Source organism: Camellia sinensis, chromosome 6, assembly GCF_055761805.1.
Source record: "Camellia sinensis isolate YWXY chromosome 6, ASM5576180v1, whole genome shotgun sequence".
NCBI lineage: Eukaryota > Viridiplantae > Streptophyta > Magnoliopsida > Ericales > Theaceae > Camellia > Camellia sinensis.
Window position 1 is genome coordinate 183,313,131 of NC_138966.1, and position 14,264 is coordinate 183,327,394.

Here is a 14,264-nt window from a genome sequence, read left to right on the forward strand (position 1 = left end):
AGTGTGCCCGTCTCCAATTCTCCACCGTAAACCGAGCATCAACAGGGGTCTAGAATTAAAAATACTCCGCCATGCGAAAGAGGGATTGCACTCCAACTCTGCCTCCAAAAACGTCGAGGTTGGATAATACTTGGCCCGCATCAACCGTGCAAATAACGAGTCATGGGACTGAAGGAGGTGCCATCCCTGTTTGGCCAACAAAGCACTGTTAAAATCCGCCAACCGGCAGAAACCCATTCCTCTCTCCCATTTCGAGCGACACAAAGCTTCCCATGAGGTCCAATGAATTTTCCACTTATCTCTACTTTGACCCCACCAATATCGACACACAATGGAGTCAATCTCAGCACAGAAAGTTTCTGGGAGTCAGAAACACGACATAACATAAGTAGGAATGGCTTGAGCCACAGTTTTTATCAGAACCTCTTGTCCCGCCACCGAAAGAAATTTTTCCTTCTATCCACTAATCTGTTTCCAAACTCTGTCCTTGATGAAATTAAAAACCTCTTTCTTGGACCTACCAAGAAGGTATGGTAAACCCAAGTATTTGCCAGAGGCAACCATTCTACCTACATTTAAAAGTTGTCGCAAATCCTCCTTACGCCCAGCAGCCACATTAGCACTGAAAAAGATGGCTAATTTATCAAAATTAATTTTTTGCCCAGATGCAAACTCATACTCCAGCAATAAACCCTGAATAACTAGAATCTTTGCTGGTTTGGCCACCCCAAAAAGCAAACTATCATCAGCGAAGAATAAGTGAGATATGCAAGGTCCCCCTCGGCTAATGGCCATACCATTAAGACGATGATGTGTCACTGCCCTAGTAATTAATGCTGACAACCCCTCAGCACACAACACAAAAAGATAAGGCAACAACGGATCCCCTTGACGAATACCCCTTGTCGGACGAAACTCCACTGTCGGCTGCCCATTGATCAAGACGGAGTAGGACACCGTTGAAATACATCTCATGATAAGCTCAACAAATCTAGTCGGCATACCCATACGCTCCATAACCCCTTTAAGAAACCCCCACTCAACCCGGTCATAGGCTTTACTCATGTCAAGCTTGAGTGCAAAACAACCCTCTTTGCCATGTCGTTTATTTTTCATGAAATGAAACATCTCGAAAGCCGTCAAAACATTGTCACTAATCAAACGGCCCCCAATAAAAGCACTCTGATTTGGGGAGATCACAGATGGTAGCACCACCTTCAACCGGTTGGCCAGCACATTGCTCACTACTTTGTAAATCACATTACATAGGCTAATTGGCCGAAACTCCGCCATCCGTCGCACCTCTTTTACCTTCGAAATGAGGACTATGAACGTATCATTGATCAACTCCACATCATCAGATCCATTCAATATGCCTAGAACCGCTCAGGTTACATGAACCCCAACTACCAGCCAAAAACGCTGATAGAAAAGTGCATGTTTCCCATCTGGACCAGGAGCTTTCGTAGGATGCATCTGATGTAAAGCCTGCCATACCTCATCAGCAGTAAATTCTATGTCTAAGCTTGAACCAACAGTAGTCAGTACCCAAGATGTGATTGCCTCAAGAACTCCATCCAATCCCCTCTACCATGGGATGTAAATAATTGCTCAAAATAATCCACCGCAATGCTCCGCAATCCAGAGTCCTCAATGCACCATTGTCCGCACGCATCCTCCAAACCCAAAATACGCTTCTTCGTATGCCGCTGGGAAGCCTTAGTATGAAAAAAAGACGTGTTACAGTGTAATAACCCTCGTCACTGTTTACCGAATAACCACTGATTACCGTTAAACTGAAACTAATTATGACTGATAAGCGAACTAATTGAAATACTGAACTGACTGACTAAAATCTAGAACTGAATTGACTGAGTATATCTGCTTAATTATGTATTTATCTGTTTGACTGTTTCATTATCTGTTCATGTTTTTATGGTTAAACTATTAATTGAAGGCCTTATCGGCGGCCGAACCGGGAACCGATTAGTGTTTTATGATCATCGTAAATTATGTGATTTTATGGCGTTTTTATCTGAAAATTGATTAGGTATGATTAAATTAGATTAAATATTGGGTTAATTGCATAGTTTGACTAAATTACATTAGTGCCACTTAGTGGCCCACTACTTGAACCTTTTTGATCTTCTCATACACTCAAACAAAACATTTCCTCCCCATTTCTTGCACACAACTAACCATAGAGAGAGTGTGAGTGAGAGAATTGAGTTCACTTGTAGATTTGCTTGGAAATTGAAGGGATTGAAGTATAAATTTGCATAATTGAGCTTCCTTGCCTATAATTCAAGACTTAGGTAAGAGAATTTAACCTTCTATTAATGTATTTGAACTTGTTCATGCTTACTTCTTGAGCCTCTAGTGATTTAAGTCTAGAATTGGTTCATTATTGTTGAATTGAAGCTTAATTGTTGCATGCATGGCATACTCTTGCATTTTTGAGGTTGTTTTTCATGAAATTGTACATGCATGCCCATATTTTTACAAGAGACCATGAACTCATCATGTTTTTGAAAGATTTGGCTCACTAGAGCATGAAGTTGAAGCTTTGAATTGGTTTGAATTCATGCATGTTTGCATGTTCTCCATATTCATGAAATTGGTTTGAAATTGGGTTTGAATTAAACACCCTTGGGCTTTGATTTCTCAAATTGAGCTTTGAATCATGTCATTCTATATGTTTACAAGTGTTTTCTGGAAATTCAGCCCAAGAGGATCGGTTTTGATACATTTAAACTTGGTTTTTGGCTTGAAGGTGCAATCTGGGTTTTCCAGATTTTGCACTACCGCTCGAGCGGGGAAAATGGCGCTCGAGTGGGGAATCCGAGCATCCAGTATCTTGCATGTTTTGCAGTCTGCTCGAGCGGAGGATTGGACGCTCGAGTGGAGGCATGTGTCTCACGCTCGAGCGGAGGATTTGACGCTCGAGCGTGTACCTTTGTTGCATGTCCGCTCGAACGGGGAAACCTGAGCTCGAGCGGGACTCTGTTTTTTTGAAAATTCTGAAACTGTTTTCTGATCACATATTTGCATCATCATCCCATCCTAGGCATTCTTAGGCCTAGTTTAAGACATCTTATTGACGACATAGATGTAGAACACACCGAGGCAAATTAGGGATTAAGTTCTTATCTTTCCCAACTGTGTAGCTTAGTGTGTGTTCAATCTGTAAACTGTGTAAGGTTGGCGACTGGGGACGCGCTCTAGCTTACTGTAGCCCAGAACTCTGTGAGTAACAACTGTGTAAAGATATGTTCAAAAATGATTATCTTCTGAACAATTGAACTGTACTGCTTTCTGAACTGATTACTGTTAACTGATTGAATGTATGTCCTATATTCTGAACTGTATTGTGGCATCCTTAGCACCTACTGTTTACTGTTACTGTTGCAGAGATCTCTGTTGGTTCCCTCGTTGGAACCACTACTGTTTACTGACTGATGGCCATCATTTACTGTTCGGTCTTTTAAGACCTACTGTTTACTGTACTGCTATGCTAAGGGATGTACCACATATGACTGAATGACTGATATATTGAAACAATGAACTGTTTTCATTACTGTAAGGACATTCATTCTTAACCCCTTTATGCACTGTGTTATTCACTGAGCTTTAGCTCACTGCTCATATATATATGTAGGTGTACAGGCACCAGAACGCGGCTAGAAGCGTCAAGGTAAACTCCAGTTTTGTCAAGCCAACTATTGTGCCTCACTGCGAGGTTCCGAGCCTGCCATGCTATGGCTTAGGGATCTTTTATTTCCCCCTTCTGTCTCTGTACCTGTTTTGTAAACTGTATAGACTGATAGCACTGTACTGTACTGTTATATAAGGGATTGAGTCCCTATTCTGAATGATTGTATATATTGTGTATACTGTTCTGTATTGGTTATATATATATGTATGAAAAGTCTTTTTGCATACAGACCGTCACAGCTCATTGGACATTGTTTACTTACTATTTTGGCTTCCGCCAGGCCCTGTACTCTGTTTTACTGTACTACTGTTAAGCAGGCCTTCGGTAATCTCGGATTACTGGCCGGTTACGGTGCTAAACCCATAGGGCCGGGTTTGGGTCGTGACAGAGTGGTATCAGAGCGATACTTACCACGAGTTATACCGTACACACGCGTCCAAATGAGCTATAGGATGTCCTAGGAAAGTGCTTAGGGCATTGCATGAACATGTTAAAGTGTGTGCTTATGACATGATTGAATATATGCTAATATGTTAATCTGTTTAAACAAATGACTGCCTATGTTGATAACTGTCATAACTGCTTATTGTGAAATGGATAATGCAAGAACTGCAAATGAAACTGAATCCTCATCCTCTGAGGCCAGAATGGCCAGACTGGAACGGATGATGGAACTGATAACTGAAAGATTAGACCAGCAACAGAATCAACCGCCCCCACCTCCTCCTCCGGCTGTACCGGAACAGAATGTGAATGTAAATTATGGGGATATAATTGATCTGACCTAGAAGTTCAGCAAAATGAAACCGCCATCCTTTCAGGGAGGCCTTGAACCGTTAAAAGCTGAAGCGTGGGTTCTCGAGACCGAAAAATTGTTTGAGGTTTTTCCGTGCTCTGAGGCACACAAGGTACTGTTGGCCACCTTTACTCTGCAGGAAGAGGCCAGAAGGTGGTGGATGTTAATCCGTGACGACAACATTATTATGACTTGGGCTCAGTTCAAAGGAGCCTTCTTTGAAAAGTACTTCCCTCAGTGTGTTAGGGATAGAAAAGTAACTGAATTTGAACAGCTGAAACAGGGCACAATGTCCGTTGCTAAATATGAAACAAAGTTCACCGAGCTTGCGAGATATGCACCGCATATGGTCGACACTGATTACAAGAAGGCCAGAAAGTTCGAAGGCGGCCTTAATGTTGCAATTCTTGACAGAATAAATGTTTTGAAATTACCGAATTATGTGAATGTCCTTGACCGAGCTTTGATGGCTGAGTCGAACATCGAAGCACTGAAAACTGAAACACCAGCGTCTGAATGGCGTGGTAAGAGACAGGGTTTCAAGTTTAAGAAGGGCAAGAACAACCCGTTGAACAAAAAGCAAAACACAGGGTCAACGACTACTTCTAGTCAAGGGAACCGTTCAATACCGCCCTGTTCTGAATGTGGTAGGAACCATAAGAGAGTCTGTTACAAAATATTTGGAGCTTGTTACAGGTGTGGCAAGGTGGGCCACATGGTTAAAGACTGCCCCTCTGCTCCACAGGCTAGTAGTAAAGCTACGCCAAGCGTGGCAGCATCGACTGTTGCACCAAAACCGAACCCCAAAGCTACCGGGAAAGAGCCTATGAGGCAGGGCCGAGTGTTCACCCTAGTACCGAGGGATGTACAAAACACAGAGACCGTTGTGTCAGGTATCCTCTCTATTTGTACTCAAAATGAATATGTACTGATTGATTCGGGGTCTACGCATTCATATGTGTCGCATACTTTTTCGCGAAAATTGAATAGACCCTTAGAACCTATGAACTATCTGTTAGCTGTATCTTTACCCGTTGGGGGATCTATGACCTGTGCATATATGTATCCTACTTGTGAAATTATTGTTGGAGATGCACATCTATTTATTGATTTACTGCCACTGAACATTGATCATTTTGACGTAATATTAGGGATGGACTGGTTAACGAAATATCATGCCACCATAGACTGTGTAACGAAACAAGTAGTTTTCCGTCCACCTGGTTTGCCTGAATTTGTGTTTAATGGGGTTGGAGTAGTACCTCCTCCGTAATTGATTTCATCTGTGAAAGCTGTTAAATTGATTAGAAAGGGAGACTGTATCTACTAATGATAATGCTAATATGAACAGTATTCCTATAGTCAGAGAATTCCCAGATGTCTTTCCAGACAATTTGCCAGGGGATTTGATTGACAGGGAGATTGAATTTACTGTCGATGTGATTCCCGGAACACAGCCAGTTTCTAAAGCTCCTTACCGAATGGCTCCAACTGAACTGAAAGAACTGAAAGTGCAACTACAAGAACTGTTCGACAAAAGGTTCATCAGGCCCAGTACTTCACCGTGGGGCGCACCCGTTTTGTTTGTAAAGAAGAAAGACGGCTCACTGAGACTGTGTATTGATTACCGTGAACTGAATAAGGTAACCGTGAAAAATAAATACCCATTACCCTGTATTGATGACCTGTTTGATCAGTTACAGGGTGCACAAGTGTTTTCTAAGATCAATCTCAGATCCGGTTATCATCAGCTGAAAGTTAAACCAGAAGACATTGACAAAACTGCTTTTAGAACGAGGTATGGATATTACGAATTTTTAGTTATGCCTTTCGGAGTTATCAATGCACCAGCTGCATTTATGGACCTCATGAACAGAATCTTTAAACCGTACCTTGATGACTTTATTGTTGTATTTATTGATGACATACTGATTTACTCCAAAAGTATAGAAGAACATGAACATCATCTGAGACTTGCCCTACAAACCCTAAGAAAACAAAAACTGTATGCTAAACTGTCTAAATGTGAATTTTGGCTTGATCATGTTATGTTTTTGGGGCATGTTGTTAGCAAAGATGGGATTTCCGTTGATCCGCAGAAAATCGAAGCTGTAGTGAACTGGCCTAGACCAACAAACGTGACAGAAGTCCGAAGCTTTTTGGGACTAGCCGGGTATTACAGAAGATTTGTCAAAGATTTCTCCAAAATTGCCTTACCATTGACTCAACTGACACAGAAGGGGATATCATTTGACTGGACTGACCAAAGGGAGTCTGTTTTCCAAGAGTTGAAAACTCGATTAGTGACTGCACCTGTTCTAACCTTACCTTCAGGTATAGATGGTTATACTGTATTTAGTGATGCTTCTCATAAGGGTTTGGGATGTGTTTTAATGCAGAATGGGAGAGTTATTGCTTATGCTTCCCGACAACTGAGACCGCATGAAAAGAACTACCCGACCCATGATCTGGAACTTGCTGCAGTAGTTTTTGCACTGAAAATCTGGCGTCACTATTTATATGGGGCGACATGTGAAGTATATACCGACCACAAGAATTTGAAATATTTCTTCACACAGAAAGAATTGAACATGAGACAGCGGAGATGGCTAGAACTGATTAAAGATTATGACCTACAAATATTGTACCATCCGGGAAAAGCCAATACCGTTGCCGATGCATTGAGTCGGAAATCGATTGGAAACTTAGTATGTTTGCTTACCGGACAGAAAGAGTTGCTTTGTGACCTTGAAAAATCTGGAATTGAAATTGTTTTGCGAGAACAAGGTGGAACCTTAGCTGCTATTTCTGCTCAACCGGCACTGATCGAAGAAAAGAGGAACAGCAACAGGATGACTTCTTGAAGAAGATCATCGAAGAAAGGGAAACCAAACTAAGATCGGGTTTCAAATTTGAAAATAATGTACTGAAATTTCAAGAAAGACTGTGTGTACCGAATGATTCTGAATTGAAAAGAAGAGTTCTGCAAGAAGGCCACAATTCAAAACTGTCTATCCATCCGGGGAATACGAAAATGTACCAAGGCCTAAAACTGAATTTCTGGTGGCCGGGAATGAAGAAAGAAATTACCGATTTTGTATCAAAATGTCTTCATTGCCAACAAGTTAAAGCCGAACATCAACGACCCGCAGGCTTATTGCAGCCCTTACCGATACCGGAGTGAAAATGGGAACATATCACCATGGATTTTATAGTAGGATTGCCTCGCTCCAATAAAGGTATGGACTCAATTTGGGTTATTGTTGATAGACTGACTAAATCTGCTCACTTCTTACCTGTTAAGACAATTTATAATGCGAACAAATTGGCTATACTCTATATTGATGAAATTGTTAGACTGCATGGAGTGCCTGTGTCCATTGTTTCTGACAGGGATTCGAAGTTTACATCTAGAGTTTGGCAGAGCTTACAGACTGCATTGGGTACTGAATTGAGACTGAGTAGTGCTTATCATCCTCAGACAGATGGCCAGTCAGAAAGAACCATCCAGACTCTAGAGGATTTACTGAGAATGTGTGTCCTTGATTTTCAGGGAAACTGGGAAAGTCATTTGTCCTTAGCTGAATTCGCCTACAACAACAGCTATCATTCAAGTATTGGTATGGCGCCTTTCGAGGCATTGTATGGCAAAAAATGTAGATCTCCAATTTGCTGGGCAGAAGTTGGAGACGGGCCTTTGCTTGGGCCCGAGATTGTATATGAAACAACTGAGAAAGTGAAACTGATACAACAGAGACTGAAAACTGTGCAGAGCAGACAGAAGAGTTATGCTGATGTTAGAAGACGAAACAGAGAGTATGAAGTGGGTGATCACGTTTTTGTAAAAGTGACACCGATGAAAGACCAAACTCGTTTCCGAGTCAAAGGCAAGTTAGCGCCGAGATATGTCGGACCGTACGAGATTATCGAGAAAATCAATCCGGTGGCGTATCAAGTTGCGCTTCCTCCTGAAATGGAGCATATGCATAACGTCTTCCACATTTTTATCTTGAGGGACTACCTCCGGGATCCTTTCCATGTGATAGAGCCTACTCGTGTAGTGCTGAGTGATGACTACACTTACGTGGAACGGCCCATTCAGATTGTGAACAGACGGATCAAGAAGTTAAGAAACAAAGAGATCCCGCTAGTGAAAGTCGACTGGCAAAACCATGGTGGCGTGTATGCCACTTGGGAAAGGGAAGATGACATGGCTAAAAGATATCCTGAACTGTTTCCACTGAACCCTGTTTTCTTCCAGAATGAAGGTAACTCGAGTTTAGAGGACTAAACTCTTTATAAGGAGGGGAGACTGTAATAACCCTCGTTACTGTTTACCGAACAACCACTGATTACTGTTAAACTGAAACTAATTATGATTGATAAGTGAACTAATTGAAATACTGAACTGACTGACTGAAATCTAGAACTGAATTGACTGAGTATATCTGCTTAATTATGCATTTATCTGTTTGACTGTTTCATTATCTGTTCATGTTTTTATGGTTAAATTATTAATTGAAGGCTTTATCGGCGGCCGAACCGGGAACCGGTTAGTGTTTTATGATCATCGTAAATTATGTGATTTTATGGCGTTTTTATCTGAAAATTGATTAGGTATGATTAAATTAGATTAAATATTGGGTTAATTGCATAGTTTGACTAAATTACATTAGTGCCACTTAGTGGCCCACTACTTGAACCTTTTTGATCTTCTCATACACTCAAACAAAACATTTCCTCCCCATTTCTTGCACACAACTGACCATAGAGAGAGTGTGAGTGAGAGAATTGAGTTCACTTGTAGATTTGCTTGGAAATTGAAGGGATTGAAGTATAAATTTGCATAATTGAGCTTCCTTGCTTATAATTCAAGACTTAGGTAAGAGAATTTAACCTTCTATTAATGTATTTGAACTTGTTCATGCTTACTTCTTGAGCCTCTAGTGATTTAAGTCTAGAATTGGTTCATTATTGTTGAATTGAAGCTTAATTGTTGCATGCATGGCATACTCTTGCATTTTTGAGGTTGTTTTTCATGAAATTGTACATGCATGCCCATATTTTTACAAGAGACCATGAACTCATCATGTTTTTGAAAGATTTGGCTCACTAGAGCATGAAGTTGAAGCTTTGAATTGGTTTGAATTCATGCATGTTTGCATGTTCTCCATATTCATGAAATTGGTTTGAAATTGGGTTTGAATTAAACACCCTTGGGCTTTGATTTCTCAAATTGAGCTTTGAATCATGTCATTCTATATGTTTACAAGTGTTTTCTGGAAATTCAGCCCAAGAGGATTGGTTTTGATACATTTAAACTTGGTTTTTGGCTTGAAGGTGCAATCTGGGTTTTCCAGATTTTACACTATCGCTCGAGCGGGGAAAGTGGCGCTCGAGTGGGGAATCCGAGCATCCAGTATCTTGCATGTTTTGCAGTCCGCTCGAGTGGAGGATTGGACGCTCGAGCGGAGGCATGTGTCTCACGCTCGAGCGGGCGTCGAGCGTCCGTCGAGCGGAGATTTCACCCATTCAGTACTTTTACAGTACGCTCGAGCGGGGGATTTGACGCTCGAGCGTGTACCTTTGTTGCATGTCCGCTCGAGCGGGGAAACCTGAGCTCGAGCGGGACTCTGTTTTTTTGAAAATTCTGAAACTGTTTTCTGATCACATATTTGCATCCTCATCCCATCCTAGGCATTCTTAGGCCTAGTTTAAGACATCTTATTGAGGACATAGATGTAGAACACACCGAGGCAAATTAGGGATTAAGTTCTTATCTTTCCCAACTGTGTAGCTTAGTGTGTGTTCAATCTGTAAACTGTGTAGGGTTGGCGACTGGGGACGCGCTCTAGCTTACTGTAGCCCAGAACTCTGTGAGTAACAACTGTGTAAAGATATGTTCAAAAATGATTATCTTCTGAACAATTGAACTGTACTGCTTTCTAAACTGATTACTGTTAACTGATTGAATGTATGTCCTATATTCTGAACTGTATTGTAGCATCCTTAGCACCTACTGTTTACTGTTACTGTTACAGAGATCTCTGTCGGTTCCCTCGTTGGAACCACTACTGTTTACTGACTAATGGCCATCATTTAATGTTCGGTCTTTTAAGACCTACTGTTTACTGTACTGCTATGCTAAGGGATGTACCACATATGACTGAATGACTGATATATTGAAACAATGAACTGTTTTCATTACTGTAAGGACATTCATTCTTAACCCCTTTATGCACTGTGTTATTCACTGGGCTTTAGCTCACTACTTATATATATATATATATAGATGTACAGGCACCAGAACGCGGCTAGAAGCGTCAGGGTAAACTCCAGTTTTGTCAAGCCAACTATTGTGCCTCACTGCGAGGTTCCGAGCCTGCCATGCTATGGCTTAGGGGTCTTTTATTTTCCCCTTCTGTCTCTGTACCTGTTTTGTAAACTGTATAGACTGATAGCACTGTACTGTATTGTTATATAAGGGATTGAGTTCCTATTCTGAATGATTGTATATATTGTGTATACTGTTCTGTATTGGTTATGTATATATGTATGAAAAGTCTTTTTACATACAGACCGTCACAGCTCATTGGATATTGTTTACTTACTGTTTTGGCTTCCGCCAGGCCCTGTACTCTGTTTTACTGTACTACTGTTAAGCAGGCCTTCGGTAATCTCGGATTACTGGCCGGTTACGGTGCTAAACCCATAGGGCCGGGTTTGGGTCGTGACATACGGTCTCCATCCCGCAACCAGTTTGTTCGAGCACGCTGAAACCAGAACACTTCCTCTCGCTCAAGGAGTTCATCAACCTCATGCCGTAACATGGTCCGAGCCAACTGGGCACTATCGGACCATATGTCCACATTCTCAATTTTCTGTAACTCCTTTACCTTGTCCCGAACTCTCCGTCGGACATCTCCAAACTTAGATCGACTCCAAGAAAGTAACCCTAAACGTACATTCTCTAAATTACGAGGTAACCCCCGCACTGTGGGATCCCCCTCCATCAACCAACTATTACGAATTATGTCCTCACACTCCTCCTCCCGAAGCCACATGGCCTCAAACCGATATATCGAAGACCTCCAGCCTTGCTTATGAGAATACAGCTTGTTACCCACAACATCAATCAGTATTGGAACATGATCTGAAGTCGTACAAACAAGATGGAACACAGTAGCGTTTGGAAAAGCTCTCTTCCAAGCCGCATTAGCCAGCCCATGATCCAATCTTTCACTTACCAACCCATCCTGCCTATGGTTACACCATGTAAACTTTGCACCAACAAACCCCAAATCAACAAGTCTGCAATCGTCAACAACGCTACGAAACGCATCAATTTGACGTTGGTGACGCTGACCCATTCCACTTTTCTCATGACTAAATAAAAGTTCATTGAAATCCCCAACAATCATCCATGGAAAATCTGACATACCATCCAACCGACGCATCAACTGCCAAGAAGCCTCCCTCTGGGATCCGTCCGGATTGCCGTAAAAACCAGTAAATCGCCACGGAATCAACCCAAGCCCAGAGTCCACCACAACATCAATATGACCACAAGAGTAGCTTTTAATTGACAGTTGCACGTCATTCTTTCAGAGTAATGCCAATCCTCCTGATCGCCCAACGCGATCTACCGAAAAGGCTCCAGATAGACCCAACTTACACCGCAATACTTCAATTCGCTTCGAATCACAAAGAGTTTCTAAAAGGAACACCAAACTAGGATCTTTTAACTTCAACACCCGTTGAAGATCCCGAACTGTCCGCAGGTTCCCAAGCCCATGGTAGTTCCAACTTAGACAGCTCATTGGAATCAACGGGGCTGCGCCGCAGCCACTGCCGTTACATTTTGCTCATCATCGGTTACCCCCACGTCGATAGCGGACTTCAACTTCTTTGAGAACCCACTGCCATCTACCGGTGACCTTGACGAACTTAACACCCCCTTACGCTTACGTTCCGCAGTTGGCTTAACCACCCTATCACCACAACCTGCCCGAGCTAACTGATTCCAGTTTTTCTTGGTCTTTGCCTGCAAACCCAGATCTTCCCCACATACCACAGCAGCAGGAGACAGCTCATCAGCAGCAAGCTTGGGACTATGGGCTCCCTCCAAGCGTAGGCCACATCTGGAAGAAACACTTTTAACATCTAACATACTCAGGTCAGAGCCCACAACCCCCAACTGAGGCCCATCAGAAACCCCAATATTAAAACCTGGCATAGCTGGGTCCACAAGGTTCAAAGATGGCTCTACTTCTTTGTAATAACCCTCATACCGTTAAACTGAACTGATCATGACTGATAATTGAACTGATTAAAAGTACTGAACTGACTGACCGAAATTGAAACTGAATTAAATGAATACATCTGTTTGAATTGCATTTTATCTGTTGACTGTTTGTTTGATCTGTTCATGTCTTATGTTTAAACTGCTCATTGAAGGCCTTATCGGCGGCCGAATTAGAAACCGATTGGTGTTTTATGATCGTCATAACTAATGTGATTTTATGGTATAATTATTTGGAAACTGATTAGGTATGATTAAGTTAGATTATATATTGATAAAATCAGAGTTGGCCTTAGTTACAACCTTGCCCTTGAGTGGGCCACTACCTATACACTTTTGGGTTCATTATACTTGAGCCAAAAACGTTTTCCCCAGCCTTCTTCCTTGCCTTGCTGACTAGAGAGAGACTAGAGCAGAGAATTGAGTTCATTTTGTTGAATTAGCTTGAATTGCTTGGTGAATTGCTTGCTAATTGAAGTGTGGATTGCTAAATTGAACCTCTAGACTTGCATTCAAGGAACTTAGGTATGAATTTCACCTTCTCATTCTTGTGTTTGAACTAATTCTTGCATGGTCCATGTTAAATTGTAGAGCTAAGTCATGTTTTAGTTCATACATGTTGATATAGAGCATAATTCATGCTTGCATATGTTCTTGGTTGAATTTGGAGTTGAGTTCATGGCAAAATGGTGCATGCATGTCCATAATTTTGTAATGGTCCATGTTTTCAACTTGTTTTTGGATCAATTGGCTCCCTAGAGCATCTAATTGGAGCTTCAAAATGATTTGAATTCATGCATGTTTGCATGTTCTTCATATTCTTGGAAAATGGTTTGAAATTGAGTTTGAATTAAACACCTTTGGGCTTGATTTCTCAAATTGAGCTTTGAACCATGTTATTCTATGTGTTCATAAATGTTTTCCAGAAAATAGGCCCAAGAGGATTGGTTTTGATGCATTTGAATGTGAGTTTGAGCTTGGAGGTGCAATCTGGAATTCCCAGATTTTGCACTTACGCTCGAGCGGGGAAAGTGGCGCTCGAGCGTGGAATCCGAGCATCCAGCATCTCTCTGCACTGTTTTACAGTCCGCTCGAGCGGAGGATCGGGCGCTCGAGCGGAGTCATGTCTCAAGCTCGAGCGGGCGTCGAGCGGAGATTTCACCCATCCAGTACTTTTACAGTACGCTCGAGCGGGAAATATTACGCTCGAGCGTGTACTTTTGTTGCATGACCGCTCGAGCGGGTAAACCTGCGCTCGAGCGGGACTCTGTTTTTCTGAAAATGCTTTTAAATGTACATCTTTGCATCCTCATCCCATTCTAGGCATTCTTAGGCCTAGTTTAAGACATCTTAATGAGGATATAGATGTAGAACACACCGAGGCATTAGGGATCAAGTTATTATCTTTCCCCAGCTGTGTAGCTTAGTGTGTGTTCAACCTGTGAACTGTG

At 41.8% G+C, this 14,264-nt stretch overlaps 1 protein-coding gene across 1 annotated transcript; it reads right to left on the bottom strand.

Annotated features, from left to right (window-relative positions):
- Positions 1-456: 456 nt before the first annotated feature.
- On the bottom strand, positions 457-12,747 carry LOC145793891 (uncharacterized). Its single transcript, XM_082876780.1, has 4 exons — positions 12,370-12,747; positions 12,158-12,225; positions 11,251-12,086; positions 457-1,376 (listed from the first exon to the last, which is right to left on the bottom strand). Exons 1-4 carry the CDS (start codon positions 12,745-12,747, stop codon positions 457-459), a joined length of 2,202 nt encoding a protein of 733 aa, XP_082732906.1.
- Between the last annotated feature and the right edge of the window lie 1,517 nt (positions 12,748-14,264).

Coding starts and splice junctions, on each gene's coding strand:
- LOC145793891 (XM_082876780.1), bottom strand. CDS start 12,747: ATGCCAGGTTTTAATATTGGGGTTTCTGATGGGCCTCAGTTGGGGGTT. Junction 12,087..12,157: donor GTCTATCTGGAGCCTTTTCG/GTAGATCGCGTT, acceptor GTCAATTAAAAG/CTACTCTTGTGGTCATATTG. Junction 1,377..11,250: donor CTGGTTGCGGGATGGAGACC/GTATGTCACGAC, acceptor GAGCGGTTCTAG/GCATATTGAATGGATCTGAT.